Source organism: Colius striatus, chromosome 19 (assembly GCF_028858725.1).
Source record: "Colius striatus isolate bColStr4 chromosome 19, bColStr4.1.hap1, whole genome shotgun sequence".
Classification (NCBI taxonomy): domain Eukaryota; kingdom Metazoa; phylum Chordata; class Aves; order Coliiformes; family Coliidae; genus Colius; species Colius striatus.
The window spans coordinates 9,669,178-9,696,694 of record NC_084777.1 but is presented as its reverse complement, the minus strand read 5'-3'; the positions used below and the strand labels follow the sequence as shown (position 1 = coordinate 9,696,694).

Sequence of the window (27,517 nt, the reverse complement as noted above, 5' to 3'; positions counted from 1 at the left end):
GCCAGCCCGGCCCCGGGACACAGCCCGTGCCAGGGCGATCGCAGCCGCGGGCTGCCGGCTCGGTGGGAAACGCGGCCCGGGCACGGCTCGAGCCGAGCGTGAGCGGCTCCGGGGAGGGAACACCCGCACGGCCCCCGTGTGCAGGAGCCGGGCACGGGGCGGGTTGCCGTCTGAGGTGGTGGCTGTGCCGGCCCCGGGCTGTCCTGCTGCGGGAGGGGGGTGGCTGCAGCACCCCGGGGTCGCCGTCTTGCGGGGTCCCTCCCCTTGGATGCTGCAGCCACTCCAGCAGCGTCTACCAGGGTGAGGGCTTCTGCACTGGAGGAACGGTGTGGAGCATCCCAAAATCGGGATGGGGAGCCTATGGCATCCATCCTATGGGAAATGAGGCTGTGGTGGGCACACAGCACCCCACCATGACCCCGCGGGCCCTCAGAGAGCCCATGTCGGCATCTATGTGTGATGTGGATGGCACCAGGGAGGTGCTGGGGATGCTGCACAACGCCCACTCCCTCCTCCACTGCCGAACTGACAGCAGGAATTAATATTTGATCCCTTCCCTGTGCCCCGGGCTCATCATTCCGCAGTTGCCATCCTCACCTCGTGGGCAGCCAAACCGGGCAACCGCGGCGGGGCCAGCGGAGCGGCTTCGGGCTGGCCCCGGCTCGGGGCTGGCAGGCGACGCTCCCGCGGGGACAGAGCAGCGACACGGGCACGGGGAAGGCCGCTCCCCCTTTCCCCGCACTGCACCCTGCTGCGAAATCCTCCGTTTCCACGGCAACGTGGGGATTCCGGGGCCGGGAGCAGCCGGGGCTGGGCTGCCGCTCGCCCGCTCCGCTCGCCCCTCGCCCCTCCCCGCCCGGCGCCGCGAAGCTCCTGCCCGGGGATGCCCCGTTTCCCCGGGGAGCAGCCGAGCCGGCATCAGCGTGACGCCTGGGCTGGGTGCGGCGGGGGTGTCCCCTCCTTCCAGCTTCTCTCCTCCTCTTCCCCTCGCATCACCTCCCTTCCCCCAGCTCTGAAGGGAGAAGCCGGGCGTCAGCGGCTCGGGAGGGAGGAGCTGGAGCCTGTCCCGCAGCCCTCACCCGCGGAGGGGGGTGACCCACCTGCCTCTTTGGGGACGGGGGGTCGGTCCCCAGACACCGGCAGCGGGCGAGCCCCGAGCCGAAGCGCAGGAGCTGCTGAGCCCCAGCTGCTGCCCTGGCCGGGATCGCAGCCGGCGGCACCGCCCCGTCCCGCACGGCCAGGGCTGGGGCTCGTGGTCACCCGCGGGCTGGGGCCGCCGGGGCAGGGTGGGAGCACAACGCCTCGCCCCTTCCACGCAGCCGCTTCCCGCCGGAGGCTCGAGAGGGGGGTTTCTGCTGCCAGCTCTGGGAGCCGGCTGCTCTTTCCCAGCCTGCTGGCTCCTTCCCGCAGCCCGTCTGCAGACGCCAGCACGGTCTCCGTCTGCAGCTGCCACCCAAACCGATCCTCAGGCACAGACAGAGCCCCCCCCGTGCCCACACACGCTGGGGGAAAGGGGAGAGCGGCCTCTCTGAGGTGTTCCCTGCCCCCGGGAGACAGCATCCCCCGCTCCTCCCCTCATCCCACCTTGGCCACACCACTGCTTCCCGTCTCTGCTCCTCCAGTACGGCGGAGTCTGCCACCAGTCTGGAGGGAGCTGGGGTGCAGAGGCTGTGTCGCTGCCCCACGGCAGCAGCCCCTGGAGTGGAGCACAAGTGTGTGCAGCTGGCAGCTCCTGCTCTGACACACAGCCCTGCTATGCTTTCCTGCAGAGGCTCCACTGCTTCAGCCTCATCTCACCCGAGGGAGCTCTGCCTGAGCCTACAGGACCCTCCACGGTGCCAGGGGATCATTTCCCTTTGCTCAGCACCTTCCCCGTGAAGTGGCTGAAGGACTGGACACTCACCACTGGCTGCCCCGGGGCCAGGAACATGTGGGATGTGCGTGAGATGCTGAAGGCTTGTTTTGGAGGCAAACCCAAGAAGCCTCAGCCACTTGCCCTGGTGTCACTAAGCTGCAGACTGAGCCAGCACTGGATTAATGATACTATGCCATGATCGAGACTGTTGCTAGGTTACAGCAACTGGTCCCTAAGCCCATCTTACTGTGGGATTTCCCCAGAATTGCTCATTTGAGAACTCAGGGGCAGCCTAGGAGGTCAGGGAAGCCCCAAGGTGCCTCCAAGGAGGGCCCCTGGCAGCAGGGAAGGCAAAGTGCCCGTTAGCCATCCCTGCCCAACTCTGTGCCACTGGGGGTGAAGCCCAAGGGCTTTCCCCGCCCTTCTGCACCTCCAGGAGCCCTTAGAACCTTACATGTGGGGATGGCCTCCTGCAGAGCACCAGCAAATTCCCACCTTCACAGCATGATGAGGGTTGGAAAAGCCCTTTAGGCTCCTCAAGTCCAAGTGTTCCCCCAGCACTGCCACGGCCACCACTAACCCATGTCCCTCAGCCCCACAGCTACGTGGCTTTGGGATCCCTCCACCACAGCCCTGGGCAGCCTGTGCCAGGGCTGGACACCCCTTTACGCTGAATAAATTGTTCCCCAACTCAAATTTAAACCTCCTCTGGCACAATTTGAGGTAATTTCCTCTTGTCCTGTTGCTTGGGAGCAGAGACTGACCTCCCCTTCGCCACAGCCAAGGCCACAGTCATGGAGCTGCAGAGAGTGATCATGTCTCCCCTCAGCCTCTTCTTCTCCAGGCTGGCACAGCCTCATCTAGACTGGCACAGACACAGAAAGATGAACTCACCAGGCAGCCTGTGCCAAGGACAGCCTGGCCATGGCACCATGGCAAAGCACCAACATGAGCCCCAGGGCCAGGAGTGGCCTGAAACGACAAGAGCTGGCACAGGAACAAAGGAGCATCAGCTGGTCAGGAATACAGCTGGGTGCCAAGGATCTGCCAGCTCCTGAGCCTCAGGGATGGGATCCTGATCCTCAGGGATGCTGGAAACTGCTGGTTTGGGAGGTGGGAGCTGCAAGGACCAGTCAGTCTGTCCTTGTGCTGTTTATCCACCGGATATTTTAAAGGAGGAAGCCACAGGTTGGCTGCCAAGAGCCTTGGTCCTCTTGGCGCAGGCTGTGCCCTGCAGGGCTGGGGGAGACAGCTCAGCAGCAGAGCTAAGCAGCTTGATTCTCTTGCAGGGATGAGTTTTGTGACAGCCATGAACAGAATTAACAGGAGCAGGAGCTTTAGCAAGCAGGGATGGCCACTTGCACTCAGGAGACACGGGGGAAGGCGCTGTGGCCGTGCTGCCATGGCTGAGGAGGAACCCTCAGGCCTCAGCCCCCACTCAGGTGTGGGGCAGCTGGAAGCTCTCACCATGTTGCAGCTGGGGAGCCTGGGGATGCCAGCTTGGAAGGCACACTGCCTGCTCTCCAGTACAACTTCACCCATGTCTTGTCACAGCAGCTGTACCAAGTCACACCAGGAGCTGCTGCTGTCACACTGCATCACCCTGTGCAGGGAATGGGAAAGGAGCTCTGCCCAAAAAGAAGGCACAGCTGTTCTTGTCTCAGGTGAGTAGCATGGCCCAGGCTGTCCCCACAGACACCACACACCTGGGCACAAAGTAGGTGCAGACCCTACAGATGGGCTTCTCTCTGGAGGGCTGCAGAACCTGCCTGCTCCTGGGGTGGCTCTGGCACCACTGCCCATGGAGCCCCTTCTAGCAACTGGGACCGTCGTTACCACTCCTGACTTGTCATGAACACTCTGGCTTCAAGCTGGCACAGCAGTGAGCCCAGGGGGGCAAGAAAGCCAGTGGCATCCTGGCTGGGATCAGCAGTGGGGTGGCAGCAGGAGCAGGGCAGGGATTGTCCCCTGTGCTGGGCCCTGGGGAGGCTGCAGCTCCAGGGCTGTGTCAGTGCTGGGCCCCTCACTCACTGCCACAGGGACACTGAGGGGCTGCAGCGTGGCCAGAGCCGGGCACAGAGCTGGGGAAGGGGCTGGAGCACAAGGGGCTGGGGAGGGGCTGAGGGAATGGGGGTGTTGAGCCTGGAGAAGAGGAGCCTGAGGGGAGCCAGGAGCACTCCCTGACACTCCCTGACAGGAGGCTGCAGGGAGCTGGGGGTCAGGTTCTGCTCCCAAGTAAAGGAGAACAAGGACAAAGGGAAATGGCCTCAAGTTGCCCCAGGGGAGGCTGAGATTGGAGCTGAGGCAGAACTGTTTCCCTGAGAGGGGTGTCAGCCCCTGTGCCAGGCTGCCCAGGGAGCTGGGGCAGTGCCCAGCCCTGGAGGGATCCCAAAGCCGTGGGGCTGAGGTGCTGAGGCCGTGGGTCAGTGCTGGGCTGGGCAGGGTGAGGGCAGGGCTGGCACTGCAGCACCTTCCAGCGCTTTTCCAACTGAAATGATTTGATGACTCCATGGTGTGCAGGCAGAGGGGACAGAAGGGCTTTCAGGCAGAGCCTCCAGCAGCAGCCCTCCCAGACAGAGCCCCCTCACCACGTGTGGGTCAGTCCAGCCCCGCTGCAGCCCACAGCTGAGGCCAGAGATCTGCACTTCTCCCTCCTGCTGCCCTGCCCTGAGCCCTTGCTGCTGCAGCTCTGACCAGCTTTCACTGCAGGAAATTGCAGCTCCTCAGCCTCAAGCTCCTGATTATTTTTGTGGATGACTGATAACCCCCAAAGCAAACCCACTGGTACCTCTAGAGACGCTCACAGGAACTATTTATATCGCTGTGATCCTGCAGCAGCTTCTCCATAACGACAGGCACGTACACATACCTCTTATATTTAGCTTATCTGAAAGTCTGGGCCTGGGAGAGCCCAGCTCAGACACAACCTTTCCTTCCCCCTCACTCACACTTGCCTGTATTGGATTACATCTCATGCTACAGCCCTGAGCAGTTCAGCTTTCAGTCCCAGTCTAAAAAGCACCTCTTGCTCCTGTTCCTTCCCATGCTCCAGCTTCACCCACGGGGTGGGATGTTTCTGGCCTGGCTGCCCAAGCCAAATCCCACCACACACCTTCCTGGGGTTGCAGTGGAAGGGGGGAGAGCTCCCACAGCTGCTTTTCTCTTTCAAAGGAATATTTTAGAACACAGTGACTCATCTTTGCTTGTTTTTATCTCAGCTCCTTGTGCTGACATGGAACACGAGCTGCAGGGAGTGTAAAGGCTCCTGTGGTGGTCAAATCTGGCCCAGGTGAAAGACAAACCACTGCCAGGATGCTTCCAGGGGCCTTGGCCTTCTGCTAACTGAGAGCTGTGATGGCAAGGTAGCACTGCTGAGGGAACCATCTCCCTTTGGCTGTGTGACACAGCAGCTCTCTCAGGACAGGCTTCAGCTCTGGGGAAAGAATTCATGGGCTTTACCTCCAACTCTGGGGGTTTTTAACCTGTTTGTGGCTCAGTGCCCTCAGCCCATGAAGCAGTAACAAAATGTGGGGATGTCCTCCTGTGGAGCAGCCCCAGGGCCCTGCAGCCCCTGGGCTCTGAGGGGTGCCTGAGCTGCAGAAGGAGAAGCACAGAGGCAGTTGTACAACAGAACTTTATAGTCAGAATGGATTGTACCAGGGTGGGGTTTGCTTTTTGATGCAAAATGGAACATGACCCAAAATCTTGACAGAACAGACGTTGCCTTCAGGGATGCAGTGGCTGCAGCTCCAACTCCTGCCCTCCCCTTCCCAAGAGACCCCCCACAGCTCATGTCCACAGCCCCTTTCTCCTCCCCACACGTGCAAAGGTTGAGCTGTGCCATGCAACTTCCCTACAGCATCACGTGGAATGTGAGTAATGCTCAGAGGAGGAGGCAAATGCTAACAACAGACCTGAACAATGTACTGCTCATGCAGCAAAAAAACCCACTTGGTTTGACAGAGAAACAGTTCCAAGTGCATTTAGGGGCTGGGGGAAGAGAAAAAAAAAGGAGCAGGTAACTGCCTGCTGCTTGAGGCAGCTCTGGAGAGGGTAAAGGGGCAAAAGAACACCTTGCTTTAGAGGGATGTAGAAGGAAAGCCCAGCTTGGGTTTCATGGCTGACAAGTTACAACAAAAAGGGGAGAAGGAGAACAAAATCAAACCTCAAATCAACCTGCAAGCAACAAGGGTAATGTAATGCACAGACCTGGAGGGAGCTGCACTGCCTGGGCTGCGAGAGGGACAGCAGAACCAAAGAGGAGGGGACAGGGAGAGCTGAACAGGCTCCATCAGACACAGGGGCTGCTCACTGGGACAGGCAGGGGCAAAGGGCTGGCCCTGCAGTGCCTGGTGCTGCTGAGCAGGCACCAACCTTAAGTCCAAAGCAAAACCAAAAAGGCTTCCCAGCTGGAGGGCTGGGGAGGGGGCTCTTCCCTCGGGGCAGGGAGAGGCAGTGCTGCTGGGACACTGCCTGAGCTGCAGCGCTCACGGGCCCTCTCAGGGCCGGGGTTCTACAGCGTGACTGTAAAATGCCTGAGAAGCAGATGCCTTGCCATGCCAACACTGCCCTGTCAGCAAGTCCTGAAGCTCTGCATATCCTCATGTCCACACGAGAGTCATGTCCCTGAGAGGTACCACTGGGAGGGGAGTCTGGGGGATGCAAACCCCAGGCTGGGCAACACGGACAAGCACTGATTTCCTTCTTCTTTCTCTCTCTCTTTTTCAGGTTAGCTTTGCACCTTGCATTGTTTTCCCAAACTGCATAGCAGCTTACATGTAGTGTCTGAGACACTGGGGCCAGGGAAATCAGTGGGGCTTCATGAACTCCAACAGCAGCACCAGTGAGTGCTCCTTAAGCTGCTGTGCAGAAAGGTCCCGTTCAGAGGACTCTGGAATCACTCACACACACACACACACACACACACTCTCACTGTCACTCTGGCCCTGTGCTGCTGTTTCAGGGAGCTGTGCCATAGCATGAGCTGCTCGACTTCAAGCTCATCAACTGCTGGGTGGAGCAATGGCCAAATACCACCTCTGTCAGTTATAAAACCAGGAAGGGTAAGAAGTTAAAGACTTGAGACAGGCGAGCACGAGGCGTTCATGCGGTGGGTTGTGTTGCACTCCTCCGAACAAGACAGGAATTTCAGGTGTGCAGGAGTGGAATATAGCAGTGGCAGTGCAGGAGGCAGGTCCTTTGGCTCCCCACACCCTGCCAGCTCCCCACAGGGCATCTCTGGAAAGAGGGAAAACCACAGCCTGGAAGCAGGGCTGGGAACTGGCCCTCAGCCTTCCCCTTACTCGAGTACATCTCAGCTTCGTGTAAGGAACGCACCAGAGCAGAGCACACAGATGTAAAGCTTTTGCTCTGCCAGCTGTTTTGAAAGAACAGGCAGCAAATGGCCAAAGCTTTACACATCTGCACCTGTCCTGGTGTGTGGGTCGTACGAAAAGATGGAGACAGCCACGACAGAAGAGTTCTGCTGCACACCCAGGCAGCCCTACAGCTCCTCATAGTCCCCACCTCCTCGTGGCTTGCTCACACCAGCTCCTCCTCCTCCCAGAAAAGCCTCCAGTTCATCTATCTCACTGTTTTTCTCTTTGCTCTTCTTTTTCTTTTTCTTCTTCTCCTCTTTGCCCTCCTCCTTCTCTTTGCTCTTCTTGTGTTTGCTCTTCTTTTTCATGGACTTCTCCTCTTCCTGCAAGATGAGAAGGTGTTTATCAGTAACTGCTGTGAGCACACCAGTGGCCCAGCACAGATCACCCTGAAACTTGGCACCCAGAGGAGCCTCACTTAGGATGAAACATCTATCATAGAATCACAGAATCATTTCAGCTGGGAGAGACCTTTCAGCCCATGGAGTGCAGCCTCTGTCCCAGCCCTACCACCCACCAGCCCATTGCCCTCAGTGCAACACCCACCTGGCTCTGAAACCCCTCCAGGGATGGTGACTCCAGCCCCTCCCTGAGCAGCCCCTTCCAATGCCTGACAGCCCTGGCAGCAAAGAAATTCCTTCTCATATCCAGCCTGAATCTCCCCTGCTGCAACCTGAGGCCCTTTCCTCTTGTTCTGTTGCTTGTTACTGGGGGGAACAGACTGACCCCACCTGGCTGCAGCTTCCTTTCAGGTAGCTGTAGAGAGTGAGAAGGTCTCCCCTGAGCCCTGGGGCTTAACAGCCCCAGATCCCTCAGCCCTTCCTCAGCTGAGATGTGCTCCAAACCCTTTCCCAGCTTGGCAGCCCAGCTCTGGACCCTCTCCAGCACCTCCATGTCTTTCTTGTACAGAGAGGCCCAAAACTGGACACAGTATTGGAGGTGCAGCCTCATCAAAGCTGAGTCCAGTGGAATGATCAGCTCCCTGCTCCTGCTGACAACACTGCTCCTGATACAAGGCTGGCTTGGAGTTAATTCCAGAAGACCCTTCTGCCTAGTTTGCACAGAAGAGAGGAAGGACCATTTGGTTTATGTGTAGCAGTGGTCTGTCAGGCAGTTTGTGCTTGACAATGCCACAGTATTGGACAGGCAGAAAAGTCAAAGACAAAGCCTCCTGCAGACTCCTCTCACTGCCTCTGAGCTTGGGCCTGTCAGGGACTGCCCTCTGCTTGGAAGAAGTCACAGTGCCATCGACACACTCAGCCCAGCAGACATGCACTGCTCTACTCAACCCTTGATTTTACAAACTCACACACTGCTTTTTCAAATTCAACTGCTTTAAAAGGTTGCTTTTGAGCCTGATGGTCTGCAGAGCCTGGGAGGGACAGGTCTGGCTGCAGGATGTGCAAATGGAAGAAGTCCATCAGATGCAGAGTGCACTGTAAAAGGCCACCTCTCTCCTTAGCTGGTAAATAATGAGGCAGAATTGAGGAATTAAATAGTACCTCTTTGCTTTTCTTTTTCTTCTTCTTCTTCTCCTTAGAAGGTTGTTTGTCTGTTAAAACAAAAAAAAACCCCACCCAAAATGGTTTGTAATGAATTGAAACAGTAAGAGATGCAGTTCTGCCCTGATTCCTGGGAACACATGGCTCCATCCCAAAGCAAACCCCTCACCTCAGGACCAACTGCACCCCTTTGCAACTAACTGGGGCCCCCACAGCCACACTCTGAATTCACCACACACACCTTGTTTAATTACAGGCAGGATATTATCTGTATCTACTGTGTTACCAACACAGACCTGGGTGTTCACTGTGCCCCAGCTACTGAGAAACAAGTACAGACACCAGCTCTACAAACTGGCTCAAAGGCCAAACTGGAGGCCAGTTTACTATTTCCAGAACTGCAGAATTGCTCCTGGGAACAATTTCCCTCTGACCACTACATACTCAAAGGCAGAAAGCAACCCACCAGGCACAGCTTGTGCTTCTGAGAGTGGTGGCAGTGCTGGAAAGGCCATTCCAGACTCAGTGCCAGCAGATGGGAGCACCCTGACAGGGCAGCACTTGCTGCTGCTCCAACTGTGTGTGCAAATTGCACACCCCAAAGCCATGGTTCAGGGCTCAGGTTCTGCTCCACAGGGGTAGCTGCTTTCCCCCTATCAAATGAAACCTCGTGTCCATCACTGTCAACACATTTGTCCCAGGTGTTGTGGCTGATGGCTGCTGAAAGTCCACGCCTTTGCACAGAACCTCCCTGGACAGGGGCCCATCCACCTGGCTGTTTCACAGGAGGCTTTAGAGCTGCACCACGTTCCACACGTGGCTTTGGGCTGTCAATCTTATCTCCACACTCGTTTTAGCTCAGCTGAGCTGCAAACACACGTCAGCCCCTGAGAAGCCTCGTTCTGCTCAAGTTCCAACTGACTGAATGCCAAGAGAAGTTTTAATATTTATCATGGAGAGAAGAGACAGGAGGAACCCATGGTGAATTATTAAAGATGCCAAAGGGAAGGTAAATTACTGACCTGGGCCTCTGCAGATGCACTTGTAGCTATTTCAGGCTGTGCTGTGCAGCAGCTCCCAGCAACGAGCTGACAGAGCCACCGCCGCCTCTGACACCTTGCTTACACTTTTGGAAGAGCTATTCCAAGAGATCTCTCTCTGATGCTTCATACAGCTTTTTTCTCCCTTTAGTGTTTAACTTCCCATCTTTTGTGGGGACATCAGGGGCAGATCTATAGGAAGCTGCTTTGCAGTAACGCCGAGACAGCAGAACTGGTTTGTGTGTATCAGATTTGTTCCCTCAGGGACCAGGGGGATAAAGACATATAAAAAGTCTGAGGAATGCTGAGGTTGTGATCTGAACCCCACTCTACCTTTCCCAAAAATAGAAGAGCAAATTGGCAGGGTATGGCAGAGCATTTTGCTCAAGTTGATATGAGGGGATGGACACTGCAAGGCTGAACAGCACTTCCCAGGCACACAAACAGATGCAGCTTGTGAAAGATGTGCTCTTGCTTCCAGCTGGGAGAAAAAATACCTGGCTGATGCCATGGGTGAGCCAGGTTCCCTCTCTCCCCATGGGGAAAAACCAAAGGGCACTGCATGAAGTCACAGTTATCTGGCTCAAATCAGTTTGCTTACACCCTGGAACCACTGTGGAAAAAAACAATGCCCGACAAACAAAACCAACAAGGGTGGAAAACGAGGTGTGACCTTTACCTTCCTCACTGCTCTCCTTGGGACCAGGCTCTTCCAAACCCAAACCAAAGAGATCTGAGTCATTTTTCAGTTTAAAGGAGGGGACTGTTGATTTCACAGGCTGGGGTGGCTTTGCCAAGGAGGTATCATCATCAGAGAGTTCAGAGAGATCTTCCCGGACTGGGAATTCATCCTAGAGACAAGAAAAGGCAGACAACACCCACAGAGCTTTCAACCAACATCTCCAAGCATCTTGTACACAAAGACATCAGATGTCAGCAGGTGGGGAGGAGGGAAGGAAATGGCAGCTGAACTGTGCTGTTATTGCCTGGAAATCAATGCCCTGGAGCTTCTAAGCTGTGTCTGTTCCTTGCCTACGCCTCAGTAGTGCCGGTGTGGGAAAATGTGCTCTGGGAACTTCACATTTGTGCAGCCAAAATCCAATTCCTGACGTAAAGGGATTCAATGAGACCTTCAACAGTGTTAACTCAACAGTATCAGCCTCTAAATGTCCTGAGAGGCACCTCTGCTTTGGGGAAAATCTGAGCTAACAGGGTGAAAACTCACCACAAGAGCTGACAGACAAAAACCTTCCTGCTGTACAGCTCTGGGGGGTCTCACGTGCCAGAGGCACCATGCAGCAGGGCCAAGGAAGTGGCCTGTGTCTGCAGAAGGACTCCTTTCATTGCTCTCAGGGCAAATTTGCACCTTCAATGTGGGCTAAACACCAGGATGCTGCAGAAACTGGATATCATCCCAAAATCCTCTGTCTCTGCATGATGGGAATGGAAATGGAGCTTAATGATCTTCTGACATCTCCCAGCTGATCCTCTTTGGAATTCCTTTGCTGCTCTCTCTGTGCCCTACACCAACCAAACACAGCCTTGTTCTGCTGCTGATCCAGGCAATGCCCTCCTCCTCCCTGCTCATGGTGGGGTTCTTACAGCTTTGCCTGTTCAGGAAAGCTTGTAGTTGAAAAGCACAAGTTGCTGGGCAGCTCCCTGGCCCTGCTGCAATGGCAAGCTCCCTCACAAATCCTGTTTCCCATCACTGTGTGCTATGAGAACTACACTTGCCCCAAATACTTTTGCTTTCACACTAAAGTGCCAAGAAAGGTAGGTACTGAAAATGCTAAAGGAATGGAAAATTCCTTAATAAACAGCATGACACACAGGCAAGGTCAAAGAAATTGGGACAACTGTCCTTTCTGCAGGATGATGCAAACACACCAACTACTCCCTCAACAGCAGCTGCCCCAGACACCAGGAGCAGCCCCAGCAGCAACTGCCCATCCCAATGCCCTGTGGGCAGTTTCTAGCAGTTGCTGTGCTGGCTGTGAGTACAGATCACTCAGGACAGGGATATCCAGAGCCACAGCAGCCAGCTCCTCTCAGCTCAGGGCAGGTTCCTGGGTCTCCTCTTCCCACAGCCAGTGCCTGCTGGTCCAGTGGCCCAGAGACACTCCCCCTGACCTGGCTCTGCTGGAAGTGCCTTTCCAGGCAGATTTCCTGCTCCAGTAAGAAGCCTGGCCAAGCAAATTCTGTCATGGATTGCTGGACTGGCTGTGGGGACTCCCTGACATGCACATACATGTTAAACTTTGAGTGAAACACCTCGTACATCCTGCCTTCCACAGGGCTGGGCTGACAGCACATTAAAACCCATTAGCACAAACCTTGCTTCCCTGTGGCTTCAGTGACCACAGCATTAGTGGGTCTGTGCTTACAGCAATCTCTTCAGGTTGCTTAGCACTTGACTGGCTGTGACTGCTGTGGAGAGGCAGAAGAGCAGCTGAAAGCTCTGCTCAGTGAGATGCCTCAGCACCTGGGGCTCAGCTCCACAGCAGCACACAGCCACCCACCAACAGTATTTACCATTTTCTTCTTCTGGCTGTCAGAATCCTCACTTTCGAAGTCTGGGTCATCCATAACAAATGAGAGCATCTGAGTAGCTATTGGTCCCTCTTGGTCACTGTCAGACTCCTCAGGCTTTTCCTCTTTGACCACTTTCTGCTTGAGAGCATGTCCTCTGCTTTGGGAAGTGGTCTTTGGGGCCTGGATGGCTGCTGGGGTGGCAGCAGGGGCAGCTGGCAGGCTACTGTTGACCTTGCTGCTGCTGTTTCTTTCAGATCCAGAACGTGGAGGTAAACTGTCAGGAGGCTTCTGGTCAGTTGCTTTGGTCAAAAGTGCTTCACTCTGTGGTTTCACAGAACTTCTGGAAGACCTGGGAAGAGTGAAACAAGTTGTCAGAGCCTGTCCACCCCCATTCTCAGGCAGCAACTAAGCACCATACAGCTGCTGGTTCACTCCATCCCTCTGCCTTGCCCCCAGAGAGATGGCAAAGAGAACCAAAACCACAGCAAACTGGTGGGTTGAGATAAGAACAGTTTAATAACTGAAATGAAGGTTAAAATGCAATGCTAATAATATTAGTAGTAACAGTAATGAAAAGGAAGATAACAGCTGCTTCCCAGCCACTGACTGATGCTGTGTCCAGGCTGGCAGGGCACGAGAAGCTAAAAGTCCTGGACTTGGTATGAACACTACTCAGCAACAAGTGAAAATGTCAGTGTGTCATCAACATTACTCTCACACTAAATCCAAAGCACAGCTCTGTACCAGCTAGTAGGAAGAAAATGAACTCTGTCCCAGCCAAAAGCAGGACACTGTGAAGCAAAGCACAATGACCAGTTAACAGTTGAGTCTGCTTCAAGGGCTGAGGGGAGACAGGAGCACTCTGACACTCCCTGACAGGAGGAGAGGCAGCTCATCCTCGAGGTGTGTGGTCAAGCACACAGCACTCAGGGCTGAAGACAGTCCTTGTGTGCCTGAGGGTGCCACTGTGGGGGTTCTGTGCCAAAGGCCACGCTGGGCTGTCACCCATGGGATAGGGTCTGTGGAGAACACACACAATCCAGTGCATGGTTCTGCAGCACAAGGTGTGGTGAATGGCTTCCATTCCTTTCCCCACAAAATTCAGCTCCTCTGTCCTCACACCACTATGAACAGATGTGCAGGTGCTCAGTTACAGTCTCGTGTTCAAACTTGAGGAAAAGGCCAGGCCATTCCTGAGGAGAAATGGAGCAGTCACCTCAGGAGCACAGAGCCCAAAGACACGTGTGGTGCAGAAAACATCACGTAAAGCAGAGGCACCTAAAGCAAGCCCCAGCTCACTGCTCAAGGGACAGGCCAACAGACACACCAAGATTTCCCAGATCCCACACAGAAGTCACAGGCAGGGCCCAGAAGAGCCCCAAGTTTGCCAGCACAACCTTACACTTCAGGCTGTGCTTCATACCTCTTTTTTCCCTGCTCCATGTCAATGTCTTCATCAGCTATGAGCATGACCTTAGAGTCCTTCCCCTCTTCCTCCTCCTCCTCGCTGGACAGGGTGATGTTCTTGCTGGGCACCCTCTCTGCTGCCAGCATGGGCCTGCTGGGGATTTTGTCATCCAGATCCAGGTCATCTTGGAAACCTGCCACCATGGGGTTCCCTCCAGGCACCTCTCCATCGCTGCCAAACAGACAAGGATCAGCCACAGCCCCCTCAGGACCTGAGAGGCCTCTCTGTGACACCAGACTGCCTGCTGCTTGCCTGCCTAAACCTGAACAGGCTGCAGCGGGGCCACAAGCCCCATCCAGAACAGTCCACAGCAGGATGTGATAGAGTGGCTGCCACTGCCCAAGCTCACAGTGAGTGGCTGGAAAAGGTGAGCCTCAGTGCCACAGAGCAGCTCGTTGCTCCTGCTCCACCAGCACATGTCTGGTCCAACATGCAAGGGATTGGTCAATGAACCAGTGGGAACCAGCCCCCGTAATCCCTACGTCCTGTAATCAAACCTGAGCACACACTGCCACTACTATGGGGATTCACTTGCAGCTATCAGCTTCCTAGAATCACTTCTATCTCTCTGGTGCTCCCAGAAGCAGGCAGCTATCCAGGCACCATAACCATGCTTTCACATTCCCCAAATTAATTAAGCTGAGGACACACTTTTAGAGCTGAGAGTCTGGCAGACTCCCTGGGCCCAACACTGACGTGTTCAGAGGCACTTTGACAGGGAGCTTCACACTGAAATTACCAGCTGAGGATTCTTGCTCTAGTGTCCCCAGGACTCAAGAAATCTAATGCTTTCTAAAGGGTTCACTCATGTCAGGAATACAGATATTTCCTCCAGGCTCAGCTGATGAGCCTTTGCACCACCTTTCCTCATGCTCTTTGCTTTATCTGCAACAGATCATAGAATCACAGGATGGCAGGGGCTGGAAGGGACCTTTAGAGCTCATCCAGTCCAACCCCCTGCTAAAGCAGCTCCCACCTAGATCAGATCACACAGGAATGTGTCCAGGAGAGAAGGAGCCTCCACAGCCTCCCTGGGCAGCCTGGGCCAGGGCTCCCTCACTGAAACAGGGAAAGAGTTTTTCCTTATGTTTCAATGGAACTGTTTGTGTTCCAGCTTCATCCCATCACCCCTTCTCCTGTCACTAGATACAGCAGAAAGAAGTGCTGCCCCAACCTCCTGACACCCACTATTGAAATATTTGTCACTATTAATGAGATCCCCCCTCAGTCTCCTCCAGGCTGAACAGCCCCAGGTCCCACAGCCTTTCCACCTCCCTCCTGCTGACCTGCCACACACTGTCACTGGTCTCCTAATGACTCAGTAGGGATTGCAAAAGCACAGCCTTCATTTTTACACAGACACACAAAAAGAAATTGGTATATCTTCGAACAGATTAAGTTTTAGAGTGATAAAAGAAGTAAAAACCTCCTCAAATCCTTAATCTGGAAGAAGGTGCTGCTCCCAATCACCAGCACACAGCACACTAGAAGCAACAGTGGAGGCTGCTGTGCTGATGGGATGGGTGATGCTGAAGCCCTAACAGTGCCCAGATGATTGCACTCTGGCTCTTATGGCTAGTTACTGGTTTACAAGTTAGTTTTAAAGGATTACTATATCTTTCAACAGGTAAGAGAGGTATTTGTGACACATGGGACACTATCCCTATGACAGCTAGTGCAGCACATTGAGAGTGACTACAGTCAGCACTTGTCTGGGCTGGAGCACTCAGCCCAGGGAGAACATCTTCTCCCTCCTTCTGCTTTTGGTGTGGATCCCTCTGCTTCCAGGACTCACACTGCAGCTCCAGGCTACTCAGAGACAGGCTGCTGAAGAGCCCCCTTCATCAATAACAGTGCTGCTCTCATACTGAGCCAGAAAGGAGGCACACAGCCTGTCCCACACAAAGGAGGAGAAAACTGTTGCCCAGAACAGTCTCCAAGGCTGGAGGAATTACAAGTGAGTGATTTCTGAGGTCTGCAAAAGGCTGGCAGGGATTCCTCTTGAAATGCACTGAGAAGAAAATGGAGTTGTATCCTAAAAATGTCAGGGCATTATTCTGAACTAGTGCCATTGCATTTCTTTAACAGGTCACTGCTCTAATAAGCACAGGGACTCTTCAGAGATTGCTGCCCCTGTCCCTCACTGCATATCATGTGAGACCTGCAGCCTTTAAAGCATTCCCAGTCCAACGAGAGCATCCACGTGTGTACACACACCTGCACAAAGTGGGTCACCTCCCTTCACAGCGAATACGCTGCCTCCACCTATAACTTCCACACACATCACTGAGCCACAGCAACAGGGGGAATCTACACCAGGAAAATCACTGCTGCAGTACAAACAAGGTCTGACAATGCAAAATGAGTATCAGCTCATTGTCCCAAGGATCCAGCTGGAAGGAAATCAGAGTGTGCAAAAGCAAGCACGCTGCCTTTGCTCTCCCCAACGCCCAAGGTGCTGCGGGGCTGTGCCAGCGCTGAGCCCGTGTCTGCAGGCACAGGTACCCCTGGGAACGGCTGTGCCTGCCAAGGGCTGTGCCTCAGCCACCCAGAGAGCACCACAGGGTTCCCTCAGTGGGTCTCCATCGTGCACCGAACCGCTGCTGGTGCTGAAACCGGTCCTGCTGCAATCTGAGCACATGCTCTCAGCTGGACACTGCTTCCCCAGTGCTGCCAGCTAGTTCCCCCAGCTAGGAAAGGGTTTGAGGAAGGGCTGAGGGATCTGGGGCTATTGAGCCTGGAGAAAAGAAGGCTCAGGGGAGACCTTCTCACTCTCTACAACTACCTGAAAGGCAGCTGCAGCGAGGTGGGGTCAGTCTGTTCTCCCCAGAACAAGCAACAGAACAAGAGGAAATGGTCTCAGGTTGCAGCAGGGGAGGTTCAGGCTGGATGTGAGGAGGAACTTCTTTGCTGCCAGGGCTGTCAGGCATTGGAAGGGGCTGCCCAGGGAGGGGCTGGAGTCACCATCCCTGGAGGGGTTTCAGAGCTGGGTGACTGTTGCACTGAGGGCAATGGGCTGGTGGCTGATGGGGCTGGGACAGAGGCTGCACTCCATGCACTGAAAGGGCTCTGCCAGCTGAAACCATTCTGTGATTCTAAGAGGTGCTCTGATGAACCTCATACCCACAAAAAATGAGGAGCCTGATGGGAAGGTAAAAGTCAAAGGCAGCCTTGGTGAAGTTCAGCATCCTGAGGGCAGGGAGGAGCACAAAAGGTAAGCTGGATGTCAGGAGAGCAGGCATCAGCCTCTTCAGAGCTCTGCCTGGAAGAGCCCCGTGAGACAAGGCCCTGAAAGAAACAGGGGCCCAAGAAAGCTGCTTTCTTTGTTTTTTTCCCATCAAGCATCCACATGTTGTGCCATCACAAGGGATGATGACTCAGGCTGACCTGCATCAGATGGGCATCAAGCCTCACACAGCAGTGATTTCAAGCTGTTGTGGTTAAACTAGAGAACAGTGAATCATGACAAAGATGTCAAAAGATGCAGAATCCACCACACTCACAGATGAGTTGTATCAGCATTTAATGACTCTGCTGGTTAATCCAGTGCTGATGACAAGAGGCATCAGGCAAGCACTATTCTAAGCAGAGGGATGCAGAGCCTGTGAGTATGCTTAGGTCACCTCTTCAGTGACAGTCTGCTTTCAGACAGCTTGCTGCACATCCTCTTGGCTGAGCAGCTCAGCATATACAACCCCTTTTCTCTTTTCTTTTGTTTAAAAAAACATCAAAGCCAGGGAAAGAAATAAATCCAGCCTACAGCATAAGCACAGCTCTGCCATGGGGAGGAGAGAATTACAGAAACACACAGTGGCTTGGGTTGGAAGAGACATTCAAAGGTTATCTAGTCCCTCTGCTGCAAGCAGGGACGTCTTCAAGTGGATCAGGGTGCTCAGAGCCCTGTCCATCCTGGCCTTGAATGCTGCCAGGGATGGGGCATCTACCATCTCTCTGGGAAACCTGGTCTAGTGTTTCACAAACAATTCCCACCCTTCAGACTGCACATCCCTGCCTCACCCTCCTTCCATCCTGCCTGCCTTACCTTTCACTGTCGACACGGTGTTTTGCTTGTGGCTTCCCTTTGTCCTTTTGTGGGGCTGAGTCCTCTAGAAAGCTGTGGTCCAGGCTGTCATCAGGAACAAAGTCCTCCACACTCTGTACTTTTGCAGGGGCTTCAGGGTGAGGAGGAGGCGTGGCAGCAGCAGCATCTGCATCAGCAACAGGAGGTGTCAAGCTCAGGGTTCACCACAGGCAAGACAGAAGTTTGCTTTTTACAGACCTATCCTGCCCAGAGTCTCTTTGGCACACAGACAGCAGCCACGAGGTAGGACCTCAGCTACACAGCAAGGGGAGAGGAGTTGAGCCAGCCCTCAATCTTGCATGCAGGTGCTCACAGGCACACAGGGCTGCAGTGGTTTGAGATGCACCAGGCTGATCCAGGCTCCCACACAGCCTGAAAACTCTCCAGCCTGGTCTGGTCTACAGTAACTGCTACAACTGACTACATCCCAGCCAGGTTCAACACCTACTCCATGTGTGCTGCTCTTGTGTGATGTCCCTTCAATATTCTCTTAACTCTTCCAGACTGTTCAATTCACCCACTCACCTCCTCTTGCTTTTTCAACTGTAACTGTCAAAGGCAGAATTGTTCACACTGTGCTTTTAGACTCCCTGTGTAACCAAAAGCTGAAGAGCTACTGCATATAGACAGTTGCTTTAATATGGCTTGTCTGTAGAGACACTTTTACCCATCTTCAAGGTATCAGTATGAAAAACTCCTGAAATTAGCACATCCAAGGAGCCCAAAGTGATGAACCTTTGCAGACTTTGCAGTATTGGACCTTTTTCTTCTGTCCAGACTGCACTTCAGATGTGGGCTCTTTTCTTTTGGGTGAACATTCTACATTATTCACTAGCTGGGTTTTTTTTTCCCTTCTAGATTTCTCCCCTTAGATTTTTACTAGTACAGCTTTCAAATCACTTTTGCATGCAGATAACACTATTGCTAATGCCACAGAGAAGCGTTGGTGTAAGAAAAAACACAGCCAAAAGAATTACTACTGCAAGACTTCAAGGGAAAGCTTAAATAGCAGCTCCCATAAAAATACCCCAAGTATTACTTTGTGGCAGCAATTTTTCAGCTGCTTTCCAATTAGCTAGTCCCTAGGAATGTTCCAGCAGAGGTACAGACCCTTGGCACGCTACATAAACCTAATAACGTTGTCAGATCAGCTTTTCCAAGCTGCCTTTTGTAACCCTCCTAAAAAGTACCCTTGAGATACCAGGACTGCAGGCCACAGCCTAAAATAGCTGTTGGACTAAGTGATAGGTATTAGAAAACAAAGAAGGAAAAAGAAAAAGAAGAAAAGAAGAAAAGCATAACCTCGAGTGCCACTGGTAGTAAGCCACAGGTCTGTTTTCCATGTATCAATATGACAAAGGGGTTTTTTTAATTGATGAGGGATTTCTAACACTGGCTCCTCCCTCTTTGTTTGTTTGGGTAGGAGGAGGCACAACCAAACTGAAATGGGTGTATCCTGTCACACCTGGTATCAGATTCAGGATGCAGAACAGTGTGTGCAGATCTAAAGCTGAAAGATTTCAACACCTGAAAATGCAAACTGTGTTCCCATCACCTCCTCCTTTCTTACTGTGGGTGTCTGGAGATCACTGTGAGCTCTGGGGATTGACAGTTTCAGAGGGAAGGTATTTCCAAAGGGTGATTCAAACCAAGTCATGCTAATGATTTTTAGACAGTGCCAGCTCTACAGCTCCAGTTAGCTTCACAACCAAAGCAAATGTGACAGGCAAAGCAAGGTCCAGACCAGTAAAATCACATGGAACAACCCTCTCAATACCTCTGCCCTGCACCTTCATCTGGCAGGGGCTGGGGCTGACCGCTGTGTGCCCCTGCTCAGTGTGTGCCTGTGCTCAGGAAGAAGCCACAGTGGGCTGCTCTCCTCCTCAGACCATCTCTGAGGGAACGTGTTGCCCTGGGGGGAACCCGCTGCACAGCCTGGTCTTTCGTGATCGTTTCTGGCTGAATAACCTTTCAAACCAGCACTCTGCTGTTCCCCATTAGCACACAGGAGCCCCTTTGAGCTGCCACACTTTTGTAAAGACAGAGCTTCAAAGAGCTGCTCTAAGAATTCCTCTTACTATTCAAGAGGCATTTGTGCTCCTGGTAAGAAGCTGGCGGTTATTTTATTAGTGTCTCCTGCATGCTTGGTACGTTCCTCCTGAAGCATGCCATAGCCACTACCCAGCTGGCTGGGCACAGTCCCCTTCCAAACCCAGCAGAGATAAACCAAAGGGCTCATCAGGTGAAAAACAGAGAGTGACAGCGCAGCTCTCCCTGCACACAGGCTGAACACACACACAGGAGCCTGTCGCCTTCAGACACCTGTCAGCTCAGCCTCTCGAAGGGAAAAACTGAGAGAAGACCAGAGAATCACTCCTCACGTCACACCCTGCCCAGGCACTGCAGCCCAGCACCTACCTGGCTGGGGAGGAGAAGGCTCTGAGGCAGAGGATGTCCCAAACAGGCGCGCGATGATGCCACGCTTCGGGGCCGGGGCCGCAGCCGGGGCCGTGGGGGGCTGCTGGGCCTCGGGGACGGGCGCTGCTGAGAACGGGGCAGGGGGCTCAGGGGAGATGGTGGAGGTGGTGGAAAGAGGCTGAGGGGTGCCAGGGCTGGAGCTGCCTGTGGACGTGGAGCTGGGAGGGACGATGGGTGACTGGGAGCCAGAGGAAGGGCTCTGCCCGTTCGTTGTTAGCGGCGACGTGTGGCCTCGACTTCGGGCTTCCATCATTTCGAGGAAGCTGCAAAGAGAAAGTGCAAAGATGAGGAATGGAGAAAACACATTGAACAGAGCCCTGAGCCTGCAGCTGGGCTGCTTTGGCTGTGTGCTGAGCAGGGAGACGCAGGTCTGCTGCGACTCCCTGGGCAACAGAGCTGCTTTCACCCAAACTCACCCCATCTGCACTGAGGTGTGGAGAATCCCAACCTGCAGGATGAGACCTACATTTGCAACGCTTCTGGGAACTCCCTGGATAGACAGACTGTAACAGCATGCCAGGGCTTGAAACACAACCTTCAGTCAGTTCTTGGACATGTCTCTAGGGGAATAAGTGCTACAGGAATGGCACATTTTTAGATTCTGCAGAAGAGAACTCAGACGCTGCAAAACCCCTTCAGCCAAGAATGGATCCGACAGGAGAATCCTGAAACCTCAAAAGGAAAGAGCTATCCAGAGGGCTCACAGAGGACTGGCTGTGATTATCCCTCTTGTGATATGTGGATACACAAGCAGTCTCTCCCCTGCACACACTCCCCCTCTGTGGGGGAGGCGATGGAGCCAAGCAGCAGAAGCTCTGAAGCAAGTTGTGGTCCTGGCTGGATTCCTGACTGGAAGAGCATTAAAGCCTGTGCTGCCAGAGAGGGTGAAATGCTCTATCCTTTTCCAAAAGGAAACTAAGCCCAGTCCTGCTGCAGCCTCCTTTTGCAGCCTGTTTGGTTAGCAGGCTTTTCACAAGCTGTGTGCAAAGAAACACTGAGAGAAAGAAAAGCTTTTAGCATGGAATCAGATCTCAAAATAAGATTTGCTACATTGGCACACATCTGAGGGATACACCAGGACATCTAAAGTGAAGTATCATGTATAAAATCTAGCACATCATGGCCCCACCACTTATTTCATTAAGCCTAATGAGCTCGTGCACAGAGGAGCTGTGTTCAACTGCTTCTGCAAGCCAGACACACTCAGTTATGCTCTAGGCAACCAGCACACCAAAACGGAGACCCCTTTCCCATTCAAAGCATGACCTTGTCCTTCAGGGCCTTGAGCCAGCCAGCCACCTTCACTGGAAAGACTGCTGAGCAGAAAGCAAACAGTAGGGCCTAAAAGACTAAATCCCCTTGAGATATCATTTCCTATTTTAAGGAGCAAGCTGATAAACTCTTCAGGAACAAAGTAATATGCTTTGTGACCAGTGGTGTCTGGAGCCCAAGAGAACAACAGCCCCAGGGAGCTGTTACTTGAATTGCAAGAGCAAGAATCCTTTCTAACTAAGGAACTGGCTGTAGTGGAGATAAAGAGTAGCACTAAGAATCAGTATTAAGTAACAGTATTTGGTACAGTTCCTCAAGGATTAGCCTTGAGGGATATTCCAGCATTTCCCTGAAGCAACACAGAGACCAGGGAAATGCTCATGAGGTTGCAAATTGGGAGGCAGCATCAAGAGAGAGGAGGAGAGGGACAAGACACAGAAGGAACTAGATGATCTCCAATAACAGGAATGGGAAGGAATTCAATAGTGCAAAGGAAACCATCATCTGCTCAAGGGCTAGGAAACAAGTGTTCTTGCTCCAAGTTCACTACAGGAGAATAGCCAGGAAGGATTGGTTCCTTCCAGAAGACTGGACTCAAGACTGCAACTGCAGTGATGTCTGGGAGGAGCAGAGGAGCCTGGCTGTCACACAGCTCCACTGCCTGTTCCCTGTTAGGTTCCACTGTCATGGCACCTAAACAGCTGCCAGGCTGCGGTGGCCTCACTGATGCTTCCCCAGGATCCAGGGCAAGGCTTATGTGATTACTGCATCCAGGAGACTGGCTGCAACAAAACAAGCTCCTGGCAGAGCTGAGATCAGAGCATGCAACAGAGCATCCATTCCAGCATCCTCACTCTCAGGGGACCAGTAGCTGGGGTGAGCTGTGCGACAACATGTTCCACTGAAGAACGATGCGTGGATTTGTCATGCACCAGAGAGGAAACATAAAGGGCTATAACTCCTGCACTGAGCTCTGTGGAGACTGCATCAGGTTTGTTTGGAGGGTGCACAATACATCACACACACGTGGCAAGAACATAATAGTGTATATTCAATTCATCTCTGTCACTGTGCTGCAGGGCCAAGCAATGCACACCCCTCCTTTCTGGAGGAGGGGGAGTTCCACATCCCTCAGGGGCTACGCACGGCTTCTGTAGTGAGGGAGAGAGAAACCCAGGGTACCTGCAGTTCAGCCCTTGTCCAACAAAGCTAATGCTCTTTATCCACACAGCCATGTGGATGGCTATGGCCTGAAAAGGCACTCAGGAGACTTGCCCAGCAGATCCACACCAGGGCACTCAGTGCTAAACCCCGTCGTCCCTCCCCTCTGAGCTTTGACTCGGTGAGCCCAAGGCAGGATGGCTGAGTAGCTCTGCTCTGGAGTTAGTCCTCTTCCCAAGCCCTACTCAGGGTTAAAGACTCCTGCCTCCTAATTGTGAAGAGAGATTAATCCCAGCTGATCTACATGCACCCCTGCTCCTGTTTATAGCAACAGCCATGCTGGCAGGAGGCAGCTGGCTGGGTCAGTGCCACGAGCAGTGTGTGCAGGTGCCAGCGCTGCCTGCTCCCTGCTGAGCTGAGCTCTCCCACTGCCCTGAAATCACCAATGAGAACACAACTGAACCACCTCTGGGGCTCTGATCAAGGTGCTGAGTTCCACCATGGATGCAATTGGGTGAACTCAGGTAGGGTAAGATGATTGCACACGGCTACAGAACAAGGATCCTGTGTGATGCGTATACAAAGTATAGACGTGGTTTAGGATACAGAATATGAAGCTCCAAGAGTACTTAAAGATGGACCCAACAAAGTGAAGGACACTTTCAACAGGAGGGTAATTTTGAAGATTTACTGTACTTTGTACTACCAAAGCTGCCCATTTTGGAAACAACCTGCTCTGTTCTGGGCAAGCAGCCAGCTCCAGAGGGAGAGAGGGCTGTGACTGCCACCTGTTTCTCCTGCAGAAACACACGAATTCTAAGAGCTGGAGGGAAAAAAATGCCACATAACTGAAGTATAAAGGGTGTCATCCTTCCCTCCAGCTCAGCTGGTCTGGAGAGTAACATACATACAGTCTGCTTCTGCACCTGTGCTCCTGCACCTTGCTCACCTACATTACATAAAGGGCACAAGAACAAGAGATGGCAAGTTATTTTTAGTAGAGAGACACAATGGTTATTCGGGGACAGCACAATACAGACTCTCACCCCAGCACAGCACCAAGGAGAGCTGAGGCACGTGTGCCTCGTGTCACCTTCCCCATCTCCAAGCAGACACGTGGGGCTGTGCTGTGTGCCATGACACCAGGGAAATAAAGATGGGCTGATACCAGTTTTACCAGCTCTGCTGAGCTTTCGTGTTCGTATCTCCTTCCGTGAAAAAGGTGGGTGGAAAAACAGCACCCATGCAAATGCTGCCAGCAAGCTCTCAGTGATTTCCAGGGTGGAGGTGTCTAAGCATCCTCCACACTTTGGAAATACTACATAATGCATGAATGCTTTCTCTGGCTTTACACACAGCCTTCAGAGGCACCAGTGTGGTTGTTTTGGGAACACAACGGGCCAAACCTGCCACGTGTCTGTTTTTCCTCATATTCCACACAACCTGGCCACTGTCCTACTTCTCCCATCCCTTTTGGCAGCCCTTTGCAAAAGGACTCACTCAAAGTCTGTCTGTGAACCAAGCAGCTTCACATGCACTCCAGGAAGAGCAGCCCAGGTCCCATTCAAGTACAAGATGAGCTCAGGCTGTGGCTGAGTACCCTTGTTCTCTTGGGATACAGAGACAGCAAAGGTGCTGTGGTTATCTGTCCTTACCCTTGCTCCTTGTTTGCCCTTCCATCCTCCCATTTCAGACCAAGTGACAAGTGCACAGCCTCAAACTCTCTGAATAATTCACCATCACTTTGAGCTGCTCACAAGAGGAGACTTTAATGCAATTTTAGAGATGAACATGCTCTGCAGGAACAAAAATTCATAAGGAGCCCAGGTTACTGTTGCTCTGCAGAGCAAACACACAAGAAAATAAAAGCACAAAAGGACTTGTTAGCCTCACAGCTCCTAAAATTGTCAGTGCTCATGTTCATTTACTATTGAAGACAGGAGCAGCCTGAAGCTTTTTGGCTCCTGGTTCTAACGTGCTGTGATTGATTTTTCAAGTGTATTTCATGCAGCAAGAAAAGCTTTGGGTTATTTTTATTAATTGTGAAAATGAAGATTAATAGGCCTTGTGAAATCAGTTTAAGTGGGGTTATTGAGGGTTAGGTTTCCAGGAGTTTGTTCTGGGCTCATTAAAGGCACTGAACCTGATTTTGCCCTAAGCTCAGGTCCCTGCATGTGAAATCAATTGCCAAGGGGGGTTGAATCCAGCAGCCCAGTGCCTGGAGAGTACATCCCCTCAGGTTTTCCACTTGACACAAAATGGATGCAGCAGGTTAAACCCCCTTTCCAACACAAAGGATGTGCTCCATACTCTCCACTTCTCTAGCAAGATCAATGATGATGGGCTTACTTGCAATGAATTCTTAATACAACCCCACACCAAACCCATGACCCACCCAGTACACACTGGCACCTGCTCTGTCTGATAGCAACAGGGATACACAGCAAGTGGAAGTGACAAAGGTGGGGCAGGGGGAAAAGAAAGCCCAAGTGGTTTTGCTTTCCTACTGGTAACTCAGCCTTTAGCTGGTGTGATGCCAGCCCTGCACTCCAATATCGCTGAAGATACAAGAGAACAGGTCCTGCTGCCAGCCAGTGCTGGTGTTACTCAGCACCACAGTCTTTGCAGAATTAAGATCTCTGCTCAATGCAGACAAAACAAACAAGCAAATCAAACCCCAATCAATGACTTTGCAGTGAATAAAGCTGCCTAATGCAGGGAGTCTGTCTCCCAGAAGAGTCCTCACCAGAGGAGTACAAATGCCTGTTTAAAGTCACGGGTGCATCAGCCACAGGATGAGAAGGAAGCCTCAAGTTGAGCCTAGGAGGGTTGAGAATGGAGATTAGAAAACAATTCTTCACTGAAAGGTTTGTCAGGCCCTGGCACAGGCTGCCCAGAGCCATGGTGGAGTCCCCATCCCTGGACTGGTTCCAAAGCCATGTAGCTGTGGGGCTGGAGGACACGGGTTAGTGTTGGCTGTGGCAGTGCTGGGGGAACAGCTGGAAGGTCTTTCCCATCATCAATGATCCTGTGATTCTATGATCTACCTGGACAGTAGCACCTGGCTACCCAGGATGACCTGAGAGGGCAGGTGACAGCCATATGGCACCTCTGGGAAAGCACCCACAAGGACTTTCATCAGGTGCTCAACCTGGGATGGGTCCTGCTGCTGCAGAAGTCATATCTTGGATCATACAGTATCTCAGATCATCTCAGGTTCATTGCTTTGATTATATTTTTAGAGAGACTACTAATGGTTTGCTTAAGAGCTCTTAAACACAAGGAGTAAAGGATCCAAAAACTCATGTCTTACGAACAACTCCTGTGAATAAGTTGCCCTTCACATGCTCACAAACCAGTCTCACAGTGGTTTACAGATGACAGACATCTGAGGCTTCCCAAAACTGAGTGTGAAAGAAGATGGGATTTCTCAAAAAGAACAACTCAAGTATTCCTTTGAATAACTTCTCTTAATCCCCAAGAAAAAAAAAAAAAAAGAGAATCTAAAGAGGTGATTACTTAACCCTTGAAATTAATCCTCTTCTGACATTAAAAGGAAAGAAATGCATCCAAACATGAAAACCATACATGAGATCTGCTTAGTCACATCTCCAAATGTTTCCAGCATCAGCTTATTCCTGAAAAAAGCAATGACTGTGCAGGAAAAGCTTCCACATTTTCCCCAAACCTGTTCCTTCATGTGCACTTCTTTATGTTCCCTCATTCAGTGAGGGAACAGGCTGAACAGAAAGATTTCTCTGTGACAGAAGATAAGCTGAGTATAACTAAAGATGGAAGGATTGAGGAAACTAAGCACAAGTTGAGAACAGAGTGAAATAAGCCGTTGCTGTTAGTTCAATAATTCAGGAACTCCAAAAGGCTGGAAATGGGATTTTAGCAGCATTGAAAATGTAATATCTGAGAAACCACAGGGAAAGCAGCTGAGCAAGAGGTGTGTCAGGCAGAGAGAGGAGACTCAGAACAGGGACAGAGCTGGAAGCAGCTAACTGTGCCCAGCACAAGCAGAGCCCAGCAGAGCTGCCTTACGTAAGGCGGCCGAGGCAGCTTTGTGTGCCACCTCGTGTCTTCTCTGGGATCCACATTTTGGAGCAATGATATTTTCTCCTCAGGCACCCAGCCACAGCAGGAATAAGAGCTCTTGCTCTCCTTCTGTCCTTGCAGACCCAGATTTAGCATGGGTCATTGTGATAGTGCAGCGACAAGCAGTGCACAGAGCTGAGAGGGGTGACTGTGGTGTCCAAGCGCTGTCACCGTGTGCCACAGCCTGATGCCATGGCAGGAGAGCAGGGATGGGCCTCCAAGGAGGTGCCAGGCCACGGCCTGCAGCCCCATGTACCTGCTGACACCTCTCTGTGCTGCAAGTTGTGATGACCAACAGCAGAACTCCTCATGCTGTGTAAAGGGGACCCAACAGCAGGGTCAGCAGTCACACATGCTGTATGCAGTGAGGAGAGTGTCAGAGGACAGAGCTCCAGGTGAGCATCCTGACATCCACTGAAGCACCACCTTAAGCATAGTAATCCCAAAATGAGGGGCATCTGACAAGCATGGATGCAAGGATCTTCCCTAATAACAAGCATTGCAGCCCTGCCTCACCTGCAAGCTGATTCCCACTGTGCATAGTGTCATGTCCACAGATACTCTGCTCACCTGCCTCAGCTGTTTGCTAGGAGTTGGGACTTTACCCAAATCCGAGTTCCTGCCTATGAATGTGGTTATTTCTTTAAAG

The 27,517-nt window shown here is 52.6% G+C and overlaps 1 protein-coding gene across 3 annotated transcripts in view; it reads right to left on the bottom strand.

The window, feature by feature from the left end:
- Window positions 1-5,475: 5,475 nt before the first annotated feature.
- RABL6 (RAB, member RAS oncogene family like 6) overlaps window positions 5,476-27,517 on the bottom strand; it is a 50,519-nt gene continuing 28,477 nt past the window's right edge. For all 3 annotated transcript variants that reach the window (XM_062011699.1, XM_062011702.1, XM_062011701.1), the window contains 7 exons: window positions 20,275-20,597; window positions 17,818-17,983; window positions 13,731-13,946; window positions 12,308-12,656; window positions 10,455-10,626; window positions 8,736-8,785; window positions 5,476-7,556 (listed from right to left, as the gene is read on the bottom strand). In XM_062011699.1, coding sequence (XP_061867683.1) covers window positions 7,359-7,556; window positions 8,736-8,785; window positions 10,455-10,626; window positions 12,308-12,656; window positions 13,731-13,946; window positions 17,818-17,983; window positions 20,275-20,597 — 1,474 coding nt within the window. In that variant the 3' untranslated portion in view covers window positions 5,476-7,358. The remainder of the gene's footprint in view (window positions 7,557-8,735; window positions 8,786-10,454; window positions 10,627-12,307; window positions 12,657-13,730; window positions 13,947-17,817; window positions 17,984-20,274; window positions 20,598-27,517) is intronic.